General features: G+C 26.1%; 3 protein-coding genes across 3 annotated transcripts; all 3 read left to right on the top strand.

The window, feature by feature from the left end:
- Positions 1–182: 182 nt before the first annotated feature.
- Positions 183–4,171, top strand: LOC105206597 (odorant receptor 63a-like). Its single transcript, XM_039459106.1, has 9 exons — positions 183–504; positions 1,039–1,158; positions 1,276–1,393; positions 1,653–1,914; positions 2,105–2,254; positions 2,347–2,437; positions 2,760–2,896; positions 3,270–3,402; positions 3,480–4,171. Exons 1-9 carry the CDS (start codon positions 361–363, stop codon positions 3,531–3,533), a joined length of 1,209 nt encoding a protein of 402 aa, XP_039315040.1. The 5' UTR covers positions 183–360; the 3' UTR covers positions 3,534–4,171.
- Positions 4,172–6,823: 2,652 nt separating this feature from the next.
- On the top strand, positions 6,824–8,700 carry LOC105203083 (odorant receptor 67a-like). The gene is made up of 6 exons (XM_039459104.1): positions 6,824–7,065; positions 7,255–7,404; positions 7,497–7,587; positions 7,910–8,046; positions 8,411–8,543; positions 8,623–8,700. Exons 1-6 carry the CDS (start codon positions 6,824–6,826, stop codon positions 8,674–8,676), a joined length of 807 nt encoding a protein of 268 aa, XP_039315038.1. The 3' UTR covers positions 8,677–8,700.
- A 4,975-nt stretch (positions 8,701–13,675) lies between these two features.
- On the top strand, positions 13,676–17,109 carry LOC113003612 (odorant receptor 63a). The gene is made up of 9 exons (XM_039459105.1): positions 13,676–13,864; positions 14,416–14,535; positions 14,653–14,770; positions 15,025–15,286; positions 15,471–15,620; positions 15,713–15,803; positions 16,126–16,262; positions 16,626–16,758; positions 16,836–17,109. Exons 1-9 carry the CDS (start codon positions 13,721–13,723, stop codon positions 16,887–16,889), a joined length of 1,209 nt encoding a protein of 402 aa, XP_039315039.1. The 5' UTR covers positions 13,676–13,720; the 3' UTR covers positions 16,890–17,109.
- The last annotated feature ends 688 nt before the right edge of the window (positions 17,110–17,797 follow it).

Below are 17,797 nucleotides of genomic sequence, written 5' to 3'. Positions count from 1 at the left end.
AGTGGAAGTGAATACCACCTGCAAGATAGTCTAATAAAGGGAAGAAAGTCACATGGGGATAAGATAAAATTTCACAGAAAACCAGTACATTATTATAGTCTACATTATAATTATAGTCGCCAACAACTTCGTGTGGTATCACGCAATAGCAAGTGGATATCACTTTTATAGAGTGATGTATGTCAGACACGTTCTGGCATCATCAAATTGATAAATTGACAATGACAATATGTGACATTCTGTAATTTCGAGTTATTTACGTTGCGACTTGTACGCTAAAGAATCAATGACCTGCATGCTGCGTTTCATTTTGTTGTAGTTGTCCGTCTATCGTTTTTCGAGATCCAGGTACAAATAATCATGTTAGAAAATTTTCTACGAGAGTACAATATCAATCGGATATTGTTGTCGATCACAGGTCTCTGGCCATATCAGAACAAGGTTGTGAGAAGTTTATTATGGATATTCTGTTTCCTGCTCGAAATAAGTTATTATCCGTTCGAGGTATTTATTGACGCATTTTATTAATACAAGAGAGACTTTTAATCAGCGTTAATAATTTTTTATAATTCTATTATTTTTTATCGTACAACACAATACAAATATATGTAATATAGTACATGGCGTGTGTGCGTACATGTATGTACGTTTCTAAGATATAAATAATATGTTTTAATATAATATACTTGCTGATTAACAATGGATCAAAGAAGAGTATTTCCATTTCTATTACATTTATAATGTACATCGTACATTTGTTACAACGTAATTCAGTAACCAAACAATTAAAAAAAATTTTTCAACTTGAATGCTTTAAATCATTAAAATTTTAGAATATTACTTTTAAATGCAATTTTGATGTAACGATTTGGTCTATTGATTGTAGAGGAATAGAAGCATCGGTTAGCCCTTGCAACATATCATCATAAAAATTCTTTTTTTTTGCAGACAATTCAGAAATGATAATTTTTGAGTTATGTTGTTGTAACAAATGGGTGTAAAACTTATATTCTACAAATAACTCTACATTATACACAGATATTACTATTTCACGATCATTCGGACGATGCGCAATTGATTTTCGAAGGTGGCTATCAAACTCTGATTTTAACTATTTTTGTCATAAGGCATTTAAGTGACGTTTTGCACAATGACAAGGTATATTTTAAAAATCGTGTCATTTTTAATAACAAGTTTATTTTGATGTGTTTATGACGATAAAACTACTTCAGATTATAATATATATTAAATCATTCCTTACAATGTTGTAATTAGATGCGATGTCTGTACGAAGCCATTGACGAGCATTGGAATATATTTACAGATGATATAGAAATTCGAATTTTGAGAGAATATTCTGTGCTGTCGCAAAAAATTGTGATATATTATTCAAGTGAGTATATATTGCTATGAATGAAACATAAACGTGTACTGAGAGATTAACGTAACATTAATAATAAAGAAAATTTTATGACTTAAAAATAAAATTAATTAAAAATTCAAATTTATAATCCTGGAAAATAATATTACAAAAAAAAAAATGGTATAAAAATTATGCTAAATATGGATTTGTTATAAATGAACTAAATGGTTTGTAGCTTTAAAATTTCTTTAGAAATTGAACAAAGCATTTTCCTTTCATAATATTATAGTGCTACATTTATCTTCGTTAGTGGTAATTATAATATTACCATTAACACCGATATTCTTGGATATCTTAATGCCTCTTAATGAATCACGTCCACGATTTTTCACGATGGAAGTCGAGTTCAGGGTGAATAAAGATGAATATTTTCTACCAATTTTTTGTTATACTAATCTTGTAATTGTGGTGGGTGTATTCATTGCGTTAGGCTTTGATTCAATGCATATAACATGCACTGCTCATGCATGTGGTTTATTTGCAGCTATCAGGTAAGCAGTTGTGAAGATAATATGCATAATATATTTAATAATAATAATACTAATAATTATATTATTTACATAACATTTTATGATTTTATATGTTTTTCCGCAAAAACATATGTTAGATATGTAATAAATATGTATCCTGTGTGTTACATTCATTTTATTTAATTTGTGCAAAATACATTTATTTTTGCAGTAAGCAAATCGAAAATGTACTGTTAAAAGTGAATGACAATAATAACATCGAAAAAACTGAACATGTAAATAAGAAACTTGAGTTGTTGAACGAAGAAATAACATATCGAAAATACATAATATGTTTAAAAAAACATCAGCTTGCTATAGAGTAAGTAAAACTTCGTTAAATCACTGTCTCTTACGTAGAATGTATATAATATTTTTACTTATATTCAAAATTAATATGTTAATAAACTATAGATTTGTGGAAATACTAAATTCATCATATCAAGAATGTGCATTAGCTATATTGATAGTACTTCTTGGAATTTTGAGTCTGGTTGGAATTCGTGTATGTATTATTATTTTATATAATATTGTTATTTTCTTCTTCAAAAAATAAATATAGAATCGTATAAAATATTAAAAAATTATAATATAGCTGGATTTCCATATTCCTCGTTCATTCGAGATCAAATTAAATTGTTTATTTTTACTTTTCAGTTATATATATTTTTAACAAAAATAAAAGCTGGAAACTTTAATAATTCTTGATGCAAAAATCTTATTAATTTTTATATACCATTAACTTTTCTTTTCACTTAAAATTTTATTTAAAATAAAAATGTAATTGTATATATCAATGATTATGTAACATTTTTAATCTGTTACAGATTATTTATGTATTACATGAATTGGGAACATTGATAAAATTTGTGTTTATATTCATAACAGCATTTTGTGTTTTGCTAGTCCCATGTTACTCCGGTCAAAGAATAATGGATGAAAGTCAGAATATATTCTATAGAGCGTAATAATTATTTTATACTTTAACACACGTGTTTAGGTTTTTGTAACTTTTTTTTTAAACAAAATTAGAAAGTAATAATTTCTTCTACACACATGGTATAAAATCTTTTAAATTTAAATTTAACTTTATTTAGATTTGATATATATAAACAGTAATTTAAAAATGCAATCAATATATTATAAATAACTAAAGTGTATTTTAAATCTTCAAAATCATTTTATAATATAAATTCACATATATTCACATATATTAATATCGCTCGCGTCTCATAAAAAAAATACTTTAGTTTCCCATTTACTTTTCAATTTTTTACTTAAGCATAATTTATTTTTAAAAATTAACTCAAAGTCAATCATTGAATTCATGGTTGCAGGTATGCAACAGAATGGTACAAGTTCTCACATAGGCTAAAATCATTACTACTAATAACTCTTTACAGAAGTAATAAACCATGCGGATTAAAAGCAGGCAACATGATTCCGTTATCCATCGCAACTTACGCAACGGTAATAAAAATGTAGTTTTTTTTTCATAATAACCTTATATGCATATACCAATCTATAACTTATCTATTCATTTTAAGGTCGTACGAATGTCTATGTCTTACTACACAGCATTATTATCAATGCAAGACTGATTACTGAGTGTTCAATTAGTTTTATTAGTTTTTCATAGATATTACATACCTTCGTTTCATCCAAAGACTTCAGATGTATATCTGATAATGCTATTATAGATGCACTCAATCAGCAACTTTTAATACTATTTCTATATTTTTCGCCTAACACAATATTTCGTTACTTAGTGATTGTGTTATTAATTAATCTTTTACTAACTGTTTACGGTACCTACACGCAAAGAAAAGATTAGCCAACAAAGCTAAAATTTAGTTGTAGCAACTAAGATGTGTTTTTAAAATAGGGACAGCTAATATCGTTGCTGCCAGAGCTAAATTTATTAGTTATTAAAATTAGCAGTTACAGCAAGAAATTTTCGCTGTCAGAATCAAATAATGTTTAGCAAATGCGTATATAGTTTCACGCTCCTAAGTCCCGGTGTAGTAAGCCTTAAGCCGTAAGAAACTGACCAATCATAGTTGAATATGAAGAAAATAATCGTTCATAGTCAATTTTTACGATTTAAGACTTGCAATATTAATTGTAGTCCGGGACTAAAATATTGAGGAATAGCTGCCACTTTTTTAGAGGCGACTTTTACTACACGTGTTAAAACACACATTTTATTTTAGCTAATAAAACTGTATTTCGCAGCAAATATATTTTATCTTTAATAATCAATTTTTAGCACTAATAGAAAATATCGAACTAGCTACTGATATTTAGTTACCACTTCTAAGTCATTTTTTTCCGTGTACGTAAAATAATTTCATATTATTAATAATATGCTTATTATTGCTTAAACTATTCAATTTGCATAGTTTAATTTAAAACAAAATTACAAGTAAATTATATTTTTGCTTATAAAAAATTCGTTTTTAGCACATTCTATATAAGAAAAAGCTATGAATATATAAATTATATTTTTACTTATTATAAATGTTTAAAGGGGGAAAGCACATTAAAAGGGTATTTTTTAGGCTTTCTTTACTACTTTTTTTTTTTGAAGCAGATAAAATAATTGGAATCTATTTAAACTTTGGTATTATTTTGTTCACATTTTCAACTACATGTGACATTTTTTTCAAGTGGTTTCCTATGAAAATGTTCAAGATATAAGCTGCCATTTATTTAATGTAATTATCAGAGGTTGGACATCTGCGGGAAATGTAAAAGTCACAGTTTTGATCTAAAAGAAAAACAGCGAATGTTCTGGATTATTGACATGTTTTCTAAGAATATGAACCACTTTGCAACTAAAAATGTTAAAAATTAAATGTTTCGGGGGTGTTTAAAAAAAAAGTTTTAACTAATATAAATTAATTTGTTGTAGATCCAATTTATTTATGCTGTTTTCTTTTGTTAATTTTATCGGTTAGTTGTTGAGTTTTATTTATTTTTTCATTTTATATTTTAAATATTTAAAACACTTTAATATTATAGTTTTCAATATCATGATTTTTCGCAGCTAAACAATTTTTAAAAATAATTTTTGCTTTCTATTTCTTTTTGTAATTTTTTCTATTCTTTGGGATTATTATAATTCAACTTTAAGCTTGTTTTCTTTTTATTGTACAACATTTCTTATTTTCAAAAATAAACTGAACTTTATTTATGCAATTAGAGTGTTGAGAAAAGTAGAAGTGAATACCACCTGCAAGATATTCTAACAAAAGGAAGAAAGTCACATGGGGATAAGATCAAATTTCACAGAAAACCAGTACATTATTATTATAGATATAGTCTACATTATAATTATAGTCGCCAACAACTTCGTGTGGTATCACGCAATAGCAAGTGGATATCACTTTTATAGAGTGATGTATATCAGACACGTTCTGGCATCAGCAAATTGATAAATTGACAATGACAATTTGTGACATTCTATAATTTCGAGTTATTTACGTTGCGACTTGTACGCTAAAGAATCAATGACCTGCATGCTGCGTTTCATTCTGTTGTAGTTGTCCGTCTATCGTTTTTCGAGATCCAGGTACAAATAATCATGTTAGAAAATTTTCTACGAGAGTACAATATCAATCGAATATTGTTATCGATCACAGGTCTCTGGCCGTATCAGAACAAGTTTGTGAGAAGTTTATTATGGATATTCTGTTTCCTGCTCGAAATAAGTTATTATCCGTTCGAGGTATTTATTGACGCATTTTATTAATACAAGAGAGACTTTCAATAAGCGTTAATAATTTTTTATAATTCTATTATTTTTTATCGTACAACACAATACAAATATATGTAATATTGTACATGGTGTGTGTGCGTACATGTATGTACGTTTCTAAGATATAAATAATATATTTTAATATAATATATTTGCTGATTAATGATGGATCAAAGAAGAGTATTTCCATTTCTATTACATTTATAATGTACATCGTACATTTGTTACAACGTAATTCAGTAACCAAACAATTAAAAAAAATTTTTCTACTTGAATGCTTTAAATCATTAAAATTTTAGAATATTACTTTTAAATGCAATTTTGATGTAACGATTTGGTCTATTGATTGTAGAGGAATAGAAGCATCGGTTAGCCCTTGCAACATATCATCATAAAAATTCTTTTTTTTTGCAGACAATTCAGAAATGATAATTTTTGAGTTATGTTGTTGTAACAAATGGGTGTAAAACTTATATTCTACAAATAACTCTACATTATACACAGATATTACTATTTCACGATCATTCGGACGATGCGCAATTGATTTTCGAAGGTGGCTATCAAACTCTGATTTTAACCATTTTTGTCATAAGGCATTTAAGTGACGTTTTGCACAATGACAAGGTATATTTTAAAAATCGTGTCATTTTTAATAACAAGTTTATTTTGATGTGTTTATGACGATAAAACTACTTCAGATTATAATATATATTAAATCATTCCTTACAATGTTGTAATTAGATGCGATGTCTGTACGAAGCCATTGACGAGCATTGGAATATATTTACAGATGATATAGAAATTCGAATTATGAAAAAATATTCTACGCTGTCCCAAAAAATTGTGATATATTATTCAAGTAAGTATTGCTATAAATAAAGCATAAACGTGTACTGAGAGATTAATGTAATATTAATAATAAAGAATTTAATCACTTAAAAATAAAATTTATTGAAAATCCAAATTTATAATGCTGGAAAATAATATTACAAAAAAAATAAAATTGTATAAAAATTTTGCTAAATATGGATATATAAATGAACTAAACGGTTGGTAGCTTTAGAATTTCTTTGGAAATTGAACAAAGCATCTTTCTTTCATAATATTATAGTGCTATATTTTTCTTCGTTAATGGTAATTATAATATTACCAATAACACCGATATTCCTGGATATCATAATGCCTCTTAACGAATCACGTCCACGATTTTTCGCGATGGAAGTTGAATTCAGGGTGAATAAAGATGAATATTTTCTACCAATTTTTTGTTATACTAATCTTGTAATTGTGGTGGGTATGTTCATTGCGTTAGGCTTGGATACAATGCATATAACATGCACTGCTCATGCATGTGGTTTATTTGCAGCTATCAGGTAAGCAGTTGTGAAGATAATACGCATAATATATTTAATAATAATAATACTAATAATAATATTATTTACACAACATTTTATGATTTTATATATTTTTCCGCAAAAAATATGTTAAATATGTAATAAAAATGTATCCTATGTGTTACATTTATTTCATTTGATTTGTGCAAAATACATTTATTTTTGCAGTAAGCAAATCGAAAATGTACTGTTAAAAGTGGATGACAATAATAACATCAAAAAAAGTAAACATGTAAATAAGAAACTTGAGTTGTTGAACGAAGAAATAACATACCGGAAATATATAATATGTTTAAAAAAACATCAGCTTGCTATAGAGTAAGTAAAACTTCATTAAATCACTGTCTTTTACGTAGAATTTATATAATATTTTTACTTATATTCAAAATTAATATGTTAATAAACTATAGATTTGTGGAAATATTAAATTCATCATATCAAGAATGTGCATTAGCTATATTGATAGTACTTCTTGGAATTTTGAGTCTGGTTGGAATTCGTGTATGTATTATTATTTTATATAATGTTGTTATTTTCTTCTTCAAAAAATAAATATAGAATCGTATAAAATATTAAAAAATTATAATATAGCTGGATTTCCATATTCCTCGTTCATTCGAGATCAAATTAAATTGTTTATTTTTAATTTTTAGTTATATATATTTTTAACAAAAATAAAAGCTGGAAACTCTAATAATTCTTGATGCAAAAATCTTATTAATTTTTATGTACCATTAACTTTTCTTTTCACTTAAAATTTTATTTAAAATAAAAATGTAATTGTATATACCAATGATTATGTAACATTTTTAATCTGTTACAGATTATTTATGTATTACATGAATTGGGAACATTGATAAAATTTGTGTTTATATTCATAACAACATTATGTGTTTTGCTAGTCCCATGTTACTCCGGTCAAAGAATAATGGATGAAAGTCAGAATATATTCTATAGAGCGTAATAATTATTTTATACTTTAACACACGTGTTTAGGTTTTTGCAACTTTTTTTTAAACAAAATTAGAAAGTAAGAATTTCTTCTACACACATGGTATAAAATCTTTTAAATTTAAATTTAACTTTATTTAGATTTGATATATATAAATAGTAATTTAAAAATGCAATCAATATATTATAAATAATTAAAGTGTATTTTAAATCTTTCAAATCATTTTATAATATAAATTCACACATATTAATATTGCTCGCGTCTCATAAAAAAAAATTTTTTTAGTTTCTCATTCTTTTTTCAATTTTTTACTTAAGCATAATTTATTTTTAAAAGTTAACTCAAAGTCAATCATTGAATTCATGGTTGCAGGTATGCAACAGAATGGTACAAGTTCTCACATAGGCTAAAATCATTACTACTAATAACTCTTTACAGAAGTAATAAACCATGCGGATTAAAAGCAGGCAACATGATTCCGTTATCCATCGCGACTTACGCAACGGTAATAAAAATGTACAGTTTTTTTTTCATAATAACCTTATATGCATATACCAATCTATAACTTATCTATTCATTTTAAGGTCGTACGAATGTCTATGTCTTACTACACAGCATTATTATCAATGCAAGACTGATTACTGAGTGTTCAATTAGTTTTTTAGTTTTTCATAGATATTACATACCTTCGTTTCATCCAAAGACTTCAGATGTATATCTGATAATGCTATTATAGATGCACTCAATCAGCAACTTTTAATACTATTTCTATATTTTTCGCCTAACACAATATTTCGTTACTTAGTGATTGTGTTATTAATTAATCTTTTACTAACTGTTTACGGTACCTACACGCAAAGAAAAGATTAGCCAACAAAGCTAAAATTTAGTTGTAGCAACTAAGATGTGTTTTTAAAATAGGGACAGCTAATATCGTTGCTGCCAGAGCTAAATTTATTAGTTATTAAAATTAGCAGTTACAGCAAGAAATTTTCGCTGTCAGAATCAAATAATGTTTAGCAAATGCGTATATAGTTTCACGCTCCTAAGTCCCGGTCTACAACAGATGTAGTAAGCTTTAAGCCGTAAGAAACTGACCAATCATAGTTGAATATGAGGAGAATAATCGACCATAGACAATTTTTACGATTTAACTCTTGCAACATTAATTGTAGTCCAGGACTAAGATATTGAGGAATAGCTGCCACTTTTTTAGTGGCGACTTTTACTACACGTGTTAAAACACACATTTTATTTTAGCTAATAAAACTGTATTTCGCAGCAAATATATTTTATCTTTAATAATCAATTTTTAGCACTGATAGAAAATATCGAACTAGCTACTGATATTTAGTTACCATTTCTAAGTTATTTTTTTCCGAGTATTTTCCTTTATTTTCCTTAATTTTATCAATCATACTTACTACTAGGTTTCGTCACTTTTTAAACATTAGAACGTCGTAATTTTTATATTAATACTATTAGATTTAGAAATTTTTAGAGTAAATTTTAAGCTTCTATTTTTGCTACTTCATCTATTTCTTTATTATAGTTCAACTTTGAACTTAATTTTTTACTATTTCTCACTATTTGCTATTTTCGAAGATAAACTTAACTTTATTCATGCAATCAAAGTGCTCAAAGCCAACTGCAAAATATTCTAATGAACAGAAGACGGACCCGTGAGAAAGGAAACCAGCATGGGTCTACCTTAATATTATATTCACCCCTTAACACCATATTGAATCACGCAATACCGTAACGTCACGCTGTGAAGTAATACTCAACAAAAAGGTTCAATAAATGATATTTCAGAGTTGTATGTGTGCGATATTTACTTCTCCTTATTTTTATATTTACTGCGGTAAAACTATTTCAGATCTAATAAGTTAAATCGTTTCCATGTTTATTGCAATTAGTTTATTGCAACGGTTGTACGAAGCTATTGACGAACATTGGAACATATTTACGAGTGATATGGAAGTTCAAGTCATGAGAAATTATTCTAAGATATCAAGAAAATTTATGAAATATTTCTGGAATAAGTACGTTATATTGAAAAATTATACTGAATATATATTTATAAAATACTTCTCTTTCTAGATATTGCAGTATTGGTATTTATTTTATGTGTGATGATTATAGTGCCATATAACACGAGTATTACTAGACATCGTGATTATATCTCTTACGAATGACGTCGACGATTCTTTGCGGCCGAAAATGATTGCGTAATAAATAGAGATAAATACTTTCTACCATTTTTTGTTATACTACAAGTATAATTTTGGTGGGTGTAAGTATCACAATGGGTGTTGATACAATGCAATGTCGTGTGCACCGCTTATGCATGTAGTTTATTTGCCGCTATCACGTAAATACATTGCAGATATAATAATAATTTTAATAAATATGGAATGTAGAAATTAACATATAATACATATGATATAAAAGTTATAAGTATTTTAGAAGATACTCATTTGATACATTTTTCGCATATATGATGTATATTTGCTTTGTGTATATCTCATATACATATATTAAACTTTTATGAAGTATTATGATTACAATAAATTATTATGATTACAATAAATTAGTATTATGATTACAATAAATAAATTGAAAATTTAGTTTTAAAAAAAATATTAACAATAAAATCAGCAATCAGTGATAAAACTTAATCCTTTAAATGAAAAAATATATCGGTATTACATAATATGTTTATAAAAACATTACCTTGTTATAGATCAAACAATTTTTTTCCTTTTTAATTGTTTCTTTCTTTCTCTCTTTTTACACAAAATATTTCTCTTTTTCTTTACGCTAGTCACAATCTCCGCTTAATTTAATTAAGTGATTTTTCTATTGAAATTGAACCAATCGCATTTGTCGTTAAGTAGAATTGACCAATAACCAATCACGATTAACACTTAACTGATCGGTTAAGTTAATTAGAAGTTGTGAAACTGATCCTCTGTAATATTAATATTACTATTATATAGATAATATTATTATTATATAGATTAACTTACTATCTTTTAATATTGTAGATTTGCTAATACATTGGATTCATCATATCAAGAGTTCTTATTACTTTTGTTAGTTTTACTTGTCGGAATTATAAGCTTGCTCAGAATGCTAGTAAGCATTAAAAATTATTCACATATAAAATGTCTAAAACTGTACTACAACTAGATTTTCCCATCTTTTAATCTGTAAGGCCTAATTAATTATTTTTTATATATGACTTGTCATATATAGATTCTAACGATTCGCATTTTAATTTTAATTAAATTAAACTCATTAAATCTTAATGTATGAAAAATACAAATATTAAAGTATATATAGAAGAAAAACCAATTTTGATTAAAATATACAAATTTTTTAGTAGCAAAAAATTGTAATCACATCTCCGACCTTAAACTTTACTGTACATTATTAAATTTCTATTGTAAAACTTTTAATTAAATTTTATTACAGTGAATAAAAATATAATTGTCCTTTTTGACTGATTATATAGTATTTTTAATTTGTTCTAGATCATTTATGTATTAGATCAAGCGGCAGAAGCGATAAATTTGTGCTTATACTCACAGCATGTCTGATGACTTTGCTGATCGTATGTTATTCTGGTCAGAGACTAATGGACGACATTCAGAGTATATTCTATCAAACGTAAAGCTTATTTTTTTGCTTTATGTATTGGCAATTATAAAGCTCTTTTTAAACAAAATTAATAATTTAAACATAAGCACATTCGTAAGATCTTTTGTGAACAAAAAATTTAATTCAACTTTGATATAAGATTTAATTTACTTTTAATTTAATTAAAACAATTAAAAATAAATTATGTAAACAAATTATATAAACAATTATTTAAAAAATTTAGAAGTGCTTACAAGTAAAAATGCCTTATAACAATTGTCAGTCATTATGTTTTGGCATATTAGCATCACTAAAAATGCGGCGGGCTATTAAACGAATAACTCCATAAGCAATTGTCAAAATACGTCACCTAATACCAAAAATAATAAGAGTGTAGTCATATTGACGATAGTAGCAATAATACCCTTTTCTCCTCTAATTTAAATTTCGGACTTGCTCGACTTTATTTTATTTTGTATCATTTCTATTTTCAAAGATAATTGGTTATGCTGTTCCCCAAGTTGTAACTAATAGCTCAACAATATATAAAAAACAAATTAAATTAATAACTTATTAACATAAATTTTATAATGCTATATCTTTTATTTTATTTTATACAATTTTTATTATTTTATTATTTTATCTATCTTATTGATAGCTGCACTAGTTTTCACTGCACTTCAATTTTATGTTTAAAACTGTATTATAAGAAACAGAATTATAAAAAAAAAGAAATATAAATTTACTCATTATTGTAAAAAAATATAAATAAAACAGTTTTAGGATTACGTCGTAATACGTAAAATAATTTCATATTATCAATAATATGCTTATTATTGCTTAAACTATTCAATTTGCATAGTTTAATTTAAAATAAAATAATAAGTAAATTATATTCTTACTTATAAAAAATTTGTTTTTAGCACATTTTATATAAGAAAAAGCTATGAATATATGAATTATATTTTTACTTATTATAAATGTTTAAAGGGGGAAAGCACATTAAGAGGCTATTTTTTAGGCTTTCTTTACAATTTTTTTTTTTTGAAGCATATAAAATAATTGGAATCTATTTAAACTTTGGTATTATTTTGTTCATATTTTCAACTACATGTGACATTTTTTTCAGGTGGACATTTTCCTATGAAAATGTTCAAGATACAAACTGCCATTTATTGAATGTAATTATCAGAGGTTGGTCATCTGCGGGAAATGTGAAAGTTACAGTTTTGATCTAAAAGAAAAACAGCGAAAGTTCTGGATTATTAACGTGTTTTCTAAGAATATGAACCACTTTGCAACTAAAAATGTTAAAAATTGATTGTTTTGGGGGTGTTTAAATAAAAAGTTTCAACTAATATAAATTAATTTGTTGTAGATCCAATTTATTTATGCTGTTTTCTTTTGTTAATTTTATCGGTTAGTTGTTGAGTTTTATTTACTTTTTCATTTTATATTTTAAATATTTAAAACACTTTAATATTATAGTTTTCAATATCATGATTTTTCGTTAAACAATTTTTAAAAATAATTTTTGCTTTCTATTTTTTTTGTAATTTTTTCTATTCTTTGAGATTATTATAATTCAACTCACTAAGCTTGTTTTCTTTTTATTGTATAACATTTCTTATTTTCAAAAATAAACTGAACTTTATTCGTGCAATTAAAGTGTTGAGAAAAGTGGAAGTGAATACCACCTGCAAGATATTCCAACAAACGGAAAAAAGTCACATAGGCATAAGATAAAATTTCACAGAAAACCAGTACACGTCTACATTATTATTATAGTCGCCAACAACTTCGTGTGGTATCACGCAATAGCAAGTGGATATCACTTTTATAGAGTGATGTATAATATGTCAGACACGTTCTGGCATGAGCAAATTGATAAATTGACAATGACAATTTGTGACATTCTATAATTTCGAGTTATTTACGTTGCGACTTGTACGCTAAAGAATCAATGGTCTGCGTGCTGCGTTTCATTCTGTTGTAGTTGTCCGTCTATCGTTTTTCGAGATCCAGGTACAAATAATCATGTTAGAAAATTTTCTACGAGAGTACAATATCAATCGGATATTGTTATCGATCACAGGTCTCTGGCCGTATCAGAACAAGGTTGTGAGAAGTTTATTATGGACATTCTGTTTCCTGCTCGAAATAAGTTATTATCCGTTCGAGGTATTTATTGACGCATTTTATTGATACAAGAGAGACTTTCAATCAGCGTTGATAATTTTTTATAATTCTATTATTTTTTATCGTACAACACAGTACAAATATATGTAATATTGTACATGCCGTGTGTGCGTACATGTACGTTTCTAAGATATAAATAATATGTTTTAATATAATATATTTGCTGATTAATGATGGATCAAAGAAGAGTATTTCCATTTATATCACATTTATAATGTACATCGTACATTTGTTACAACGATGTAATTCAGTAACCAAACAATTAAAAAAAATTCTTCAACTTAAATGTTTTAAATCATTAAAATTTTAGAATATTATTTTTAAATGCAATTTTGATGTAACGATTTGATCTACTGATTGTACAGGACTAGAAGCATCGGTTAGCCCTTACAATATACCATCATAAAAATTCTCTTTTTTTTTGCAGACAATTCAGAAATAATAATTTTCGAGTTATGTTGTTGTAACAAATGTAAACTTATATTCTGGGGTGTAAAACTTATATTCTACGAATAACTGTACATTATACACAGATATTACTATTTCACGATCATTCGGACGATGCGCAATTGATTTTCGAAGGTGGCTATCAAACTCTGATTTTAACTAATTTTGTCATAAGGCATTTAAATGACGTTTTGCACAGTGACAAGGTATATTTTAAAAATCGTGTTATTTTTGATAACAAGTTTATTTTGATGTGTTTATGACGATAAAACTACTTCAGATTATAATATATATTAAATCATTCCTTACAATGTTGTAATTAGATGCGATGTCTGTACGAAGCCATTGACGAGCATTGGAATATATTTACAGATGATATAGAAATTCGAATTTTGAAAGAATATTCTTGTCTGTCGCAAAAAATTGTGATATATTATTCAAGTAAGTATATATTGCTATAAATAAAGCATAAACGTACTGAGAGATTAATGTAATATTAATAATAAAGAATTTTATGACTTAAAAATAAAATTAATTGAAAATCCAAATTTATAATCTTGGAAAATAATATTACAAAAAAAATAAAATTGTATACAAATTTTGCTAAATATGGATATATAAATGAACTAAACGGTTTGTAGCTTTAAAATTTTTTTAGAAATTGAACAAAGCATCTTTCTTTCATAATATTATAGTGCTATTTTTTTCTTCGTTAGTGGTAATTATAATATTACCATTAACACCGATATTCCTGGATATTTTAATGCCTCTTAACGAATCACGTCCACGATTTTTCGCGATGGAAGTTGAATTCAGGGTGAATAAAGATGAATATTTTCTGCCAATTTTTTGTTATACTAATCTTGTAATTGTGGTGGGTGTATTCATTGCGTTAGGCTTTGATTCAATGCATATAACATGCACTGCTCATGCATGTAGTTTATTTGCAGCTATCAGGTAAGCAGTTGTGAAGATAATATGCATAATATATTTAATAATAATACTAATAATAATATTATTTACATAATATTTTATGATTTTATGTTTTTCCGCAAAAACTATGTAGGATATGTAATAAATATGTATCCTATGTGTTACATTCATTTTATTTAATTTGTGCAAAATACATTTATTTTTGCAGTAAGCAAATCGAAAATGTACTGTTAAAAGTGGATGACAATAATAACATCGAAAAAAGTGAACATGTAAATAAGAAACTTGAGTTGTTGAACGAAGAAATAACATACCGGAAATACATAAAATGTTTAAAAAAACATCAGCTTGCTATAGAGTAAGTAAAACTTCGTTAAATCACTGTCTCTTACGTAGAATGTATATAATATTTTTACTTATATTCAAAATTAATATGTTAATAAACTATAGATTTGTGGAAATATTAAATTCATCATATCAAGAATGTGCATTAGCTATATTGATAGTACTTCTTGGAATTTTGAGTCTGGTTGGAATTCGTGTATGTATTATTATTTTATATAATATTGTTATTTTCTTCTTCAAAAAATAAATATAGAATCGTATAAAATATTAAAAAATTATAATATAGCTGGATTTCCATATTTCTCGTTCATTCGAGATCAAATTAAATTGTTTTTTTTTAATTTTTAGTTATATATATTTTTAACAAAAATAAAAGCTGGAAACTTTAATAATTCTTGATGCAAAAATCTTATTAATTTTTATATACCATTAACTTTTCTTTTCACTTAAAATTTTACTTAAAATAAAAATGTAATTGTATATACCAATGATTATGTAACATTTTTAATCTGTTACAGATTATTTATGTATTACATGAATTGGGAACATTGATAAAATTTGTGTTTATATTCATAACAACATTATGTGTTTTGCTAGTCCCATGTTACTCCGGTCAGAGAATAATGGATGAAAGTCAGAATATATTCTATAGAGCGTAATAATTATTTTATACTTTAACACTGTGTTTAGGTTTTTGTAACTTTTTTTTTAAACAAAATTAGAACGTAATAATTTCTTCTACACACATGGTATAAAATCTTTTAAATTTAAATTTAACTTTATTTAGATTTGATATATATAAATAGTAATTTAAAAATGCAATCAATATATTATAAATAACTAAAGTGTATTTTAAATCTTTCAAATCATTTTATAATATAAATTCACACATATTAATATTGCTCGCGTCTCATAAAAAAAAATTTTTTTATTTTCTCATTTTTTTTCAATTTTTTACTTAAGCATAATTTATTTTTAAAAGTTAACTCAATTTCAATCATTGAATTCATGGTTGCAGGTATGCAACAGAATGGTACAAGTTCTCACATAGGCTAAAATCATTACTACTAATAACTCTTTACAGAAGTAATAAACCATGCGGATTAAAAGCAGGCAACATGATTCCGTTATCCATCGCGACTTACGCAACGGTAATAAAAATGTACATTTTTTTTCATAATAACCTTATATGCATATACCAATCTATAACTTATCTATTCATTTTTAGGTCGTACGAATGTCTATGTCTTACTACACAGCATTATTATCAATGCAAGACTGATTACTGAGTGTTCAATTAGTTTTTCATAGATATTACATACCTTCGTTTCATCCAAAGACAATAAATCATAGTAAAGACTTCAGATGTATATCTGATAATGCTATTATAGATGCACTCAATCAGCAACTTTTTATACTGTTTCTATATTTTTCGTCTAACACAATATTTTGTTACTTAGTGATTGTGTTATAAACTAATCTATTACAAATTGTTTATGGTACCTATTTTCCTTTATTTTCATTAATTTTATCAATCATACTTACTACTAGGTTTCATCACTTTTTAAACATTAGAACGTCGCAATTTTTATATTAATGCTATTAGATTTAAAAATCTTTAGAGTATATTTTGTGTTACTTTATCTATTTCTTTTATCATAGTTCAACTTTGAACTTAATTTCATACTATTTTTCACTATTTGCTATTTTCAAAGGTAAACTTAACTTTATTCATGCAATTGAAGTGCTCAAAGCCACCTGCAAGATATTCTAACAAACAGGAGACGGACCCGTGAGAAAGAAAACCAGCACGGGTCTACCTTAATATTATATTCACCCCTTAACTCCATATTGTATCACGCAATAACGTAACGTCACGCTATGAAGTGTTACACAACAAAAAAGTTCAATAAATGATATTTCAGAGTTGTATGTGTGCTATATTTACTTCTCCTTATTTTTATATTTACTGCGGTAAAACTATTTCAGGTCTAATATGTTAAATCGTTTCCATGTTTATTGCAATTAGTTTAGTGCAACGGTTGTACGAAGCTATTGACGAACATTGGAACATATTTACGAGCGATACGGAAATTCAAGTCATGAGAAATTATTCTAAGATATCAAGAAAATTTATGAAATATTTCTCGAATAAGTACGTTATATTGAAAAATTATACTAAATATATAT

This window comes from Solenopsis invicta, chromosome 16 (assembly GCF_016802725.1).
Source record: "Solenopsis invicta isolate M01_SB chromosome 16, UNIL_Sinv_3.0, whole genome shotgun sequence".
NCBI classification, from domain to species: Eukaryota; Metazoa; Arthropoda; class Insecta; order Hymenoptera; family Formicidae; genus Solenopsis; species Solenopsis invicta.
Note: the sequence above shows the minus strand (reverse complement) of the source record. Positions and strands in the feature narration are given on the sequence as shown.

Coding starts and splice junctions, on each gene's coding strand:
- LOC113003612 (XM_039459105.1), top strand. CDS start 13,721: ATGTTAGAAAATTTTCTACGAGAGTACAATATCAATCGGATATTGTTA. Junction 14,536..14,652: donor ACGTTTTGCACAGTGACAAG/GTATATTTTAAA, acceptor TGTTGTAATTAG/ATGCGATGTCTGTACGAAGC. Junction 15,804..16,125: donor TGAGTCTGGTTGGAATTCGT/GTATGTATTATT, acceptor AATCTGTTACAG/ATTATTTATGTATTACATGA.
- LOC105203083 (XM_039459104.1), top strand. CDS start 6,824: ATGGTAATTATAATATTACCAATAACACCGATATTCCTGGATATCATA. Junction 8,047..8,410: donor CAGAATATATTCTATAGAGC/GTAATAATTATT, acceptor TCATGGTTGCAG/GTATGCAACAGAATGGTACA. Junction 8,544..8,622: donor CCATCGCGACTTACGCAACG/GTAATAAAAATG, acceptor ATTCATTTTAAG/GTCGTACGAATGTCTATGTC.
- LOC105206597 (XM_039459106.1), top strand. CDS start 361: ATGTTAGAAAATTTTCTACGAGAGTACAATATCAATCGGATATTGTTG. Junction 1,159..1,275: donor ACGTTTTGCACAATGACAAG/GTATATTTTAAA, acceptor TGTTGTAATTAG/ATGCGATGTCTGTACGAAGC. Junction 2,438..2,759: donor TGAGTCTGGTTGGAATTCGT/GTATGTATTATT, acceptor AATCTGTTACAG/ATTATTTATGTATTACATGA.